This window comes from Suricata suricatta, chromosome 13 (genome assembly GCF_006229205.1).
Source record: "Suricata suricatta isolate VVHF042 chromosome 13, meerkat_22Aug2017_6uvM2_HiC, whole genome shotgun sequence".
NCBI classification, from domain to species: Eukaryota; Metazoa; Chordata; class Mammalia; order Carnivora; family Herpestidae; genus Suricata; species Suricata suricatta.
This window is the reverse complement of record NC_043712.1, coordinates 11,804,191-11,806,646: the sequence shown is the minus strand read 5'-3', so window position 1 is coordinate 11,806,646 and position 2,456 is coordinate 11,804,191. Positions and strand designations below refer to the sequence as shown.

The 2,456-nt window shown below is 36.3% G+C and overlaps 1 protein-coding gene across 1 annotated transcript in view; it reads left to right on the top strand.

Annotated features, from left to right (window-relative positions):
- The window catches only part of LOC115276553 (olfactory receptor 1Q1-like), a 26,403-nt gene that overhangs the window by 1,036 nt on the left and 22,911 nt on the right, over window positions 1–2,456 (top strand). Inside the window, exon 2 of the mRNA XM_029920583.1 lies at window position 1,300. Within this exon, the coding sequence (XP_029776443.1) occupies window position 1,300 (1 nt within the window). The remainder of the gene's footprint in view (window positions 1–1,299; window positions 1,301–2,456) is intronic.

Below are 2,456 nucleotides of genomic sequence, written 5' to 3'. Positions count from 1 at the left end.
TAGAAACATGTCTCCTTTAAAAGTTGTGACTTGGACAGCTCTTACTGCTGACCCCATTCTTCGTCTTAATCTAATTTACGTTTCCTCTCATCTTTTTCTTCACCTGATTTTTCCCCCACCAGTTCTCTGAATTCTGTGTATTAATGTTTTATAAGAAAACCCCAAGATCTCCTATGACGTTCACTGCACGTTTGTGAGACTTTTGAGCCCACTTCTCTGGGCTTTAAGAGCTTTTCTTATCTCCCATCTCTTTTTTCAATAAGTCTCTTTATCTGGTACTGATATTAACATAAACTCACATGAATTTTCTTATTACCACCAAGCTTCATTTATTTAAAGTGTGAAGAATACAGAAGTGACCAAACTCCTTGCCTATTGAATGATGTCTGTCACAGCTAACATTAATTAAGCATTTCAGTGTATCACTTATTTAATAGACCCTACAAGCCTCTTATTCGGGCACTAATATTTTATTTAGAAAGCAAACCAAAGCCCAGAGAGATCAAGTAAACTGCTGCCCTAAGACCTAATCTCAGACATGCACAGCTTGAAAACAAGGTCTTTAACCAGATTACTTTATTGCCATTATCTCAGTCTGTAGCATCATTGTCCAGTTTGGACATTTTTGAACCTTATATAGGCATACAATAAGCACTCTTTTGTATTCCACGTTTTATTCAATTTAGTTATAGCTAAATCAGTCTAAAGGCTTTCTAATTTTCAAATGTGTCTATACAATCTTAATATATCCATCCATTCTAGTTTTGACTGACATTTGGGTTGTTTCCAGTTTGGGACTTGTATATATACCAGAGAAAGGGATTTGGGGACCACGAAGTATGTATATTTTCAGCATTAATAGATAATACCAGAAAGTTCGATAAAGTGCTGTACCAATTACAGTCATTTCTGTAACAGATGGAAAACTGTGGTCCACTTTCTCACCAACACTTATACTCTCCATCTTTTCCACTGTACACATTCTTGGGGGTATATAGAAATAGTGTGCAGTGGCTTTAATTTGCATTTGTCTGATAACTCATGTAGTTCACATCTTTTGCCTATACTTACTGATCATTTGGGTAGTTTCTCTTGTAAAGTACCTATTCCCCATCTTTTGCTGCTGTTTTATGAGTTGTCTGCATTTTTAACATTAATTTATAAAAATTCTTTGTATATTCTACCCTTTAGTCCTTTGCTAAATGTACATATCAAGGACTGTTTTCATGATGTGGTTTGCTCTTTCAATGTATTATTGTCTATTTTAAGTTAATTTTGTGTATTTAACACAAAAAAAAGGGTTCAATGTCATTCTTTTGCACGTAGATATTCAGTTTTCCCAGAGCCATTTATTTAAAAGATATGTATTTCCCCCATCGATTTATCCTGGCACCTTACAAAATTCAGCTGGATATAGATTTGAGGGGATTACTCCTGGACTTTCAACTCTGTTCTTTTGGCCTATATCAATCTTCATGCCTATACCATACTAGCTTGATTATTGTAGTTTTTCAGTAAGATTTGAAATCAGAACATATGGATCCTGAAATTCTGTTCTATTCCTTTGAGATTGCTTTTGTTAGTTGGGAATCTCTTCAATTTCTATGGGTAATTTAAAATCAGGCTTGTCTATTTTTCTGTATGGCGTAAGAAAGTGGTCTAGTTTCATTCTTCTGCATGTTGCTGTCCAGTTCTCCAGCACCACCTGCTAAAAAGGCAGTCTTTTTTCCATTAGAAACTCTTTCCTGCTTTGTCAAAAATTAATTGTTCGTACATATGTGGGCCCAGTTCAGGGTTCTCTATTCTATTCCATTGGTCTATGTGTCTGTTTTTGTGCCAATACCATACTGTCTTGATGATGACAGCTTTGTAGTAGAGGCTAAAGTCTAGGATTGTGATGCCTCCAATTTTGGTTATCTTCTTCAATATGGCTTTGGGTATTTGAGGTCTTTTGTGGTTCCATACGAATTTGAGAATAGTTTGTTCTAGCTTTGAGAAGAAACTAAACTCAAAATGGCTGAAGGACCTGAATGTGAGACATGAGATCATCAAAACCCTCGAGGAGAAAGTAGGAAACAACCTCCTTGACCTCAACCACAGCAATTTCCTACTCAACACATCCCCAAAAGCAAGGGAAATGATAGCAAAACTGAACTCTTGGGACCTCATCAAGATAAAAAGCTTCTGCACTGCAAAGGAAACAATCAAGAAAACTAATAGGCAACCAATGTAATGGGAAAAGATAGTTGCAAATGACATATCAGATAAAGGGCTAGTATACAAAATCTACAAGGAACTCACCAAACTCCACACCCACAAAACAAATAACCTAGTGAAGAAATGGGCAGAAGACATAAACAAACACCTCTCCAAAGAGGACATCCAGATGTCCTACAGGCACATGAAACGATGCTCAACATCACTCATCATCAGGGAAACACAAATCAAAACCACAC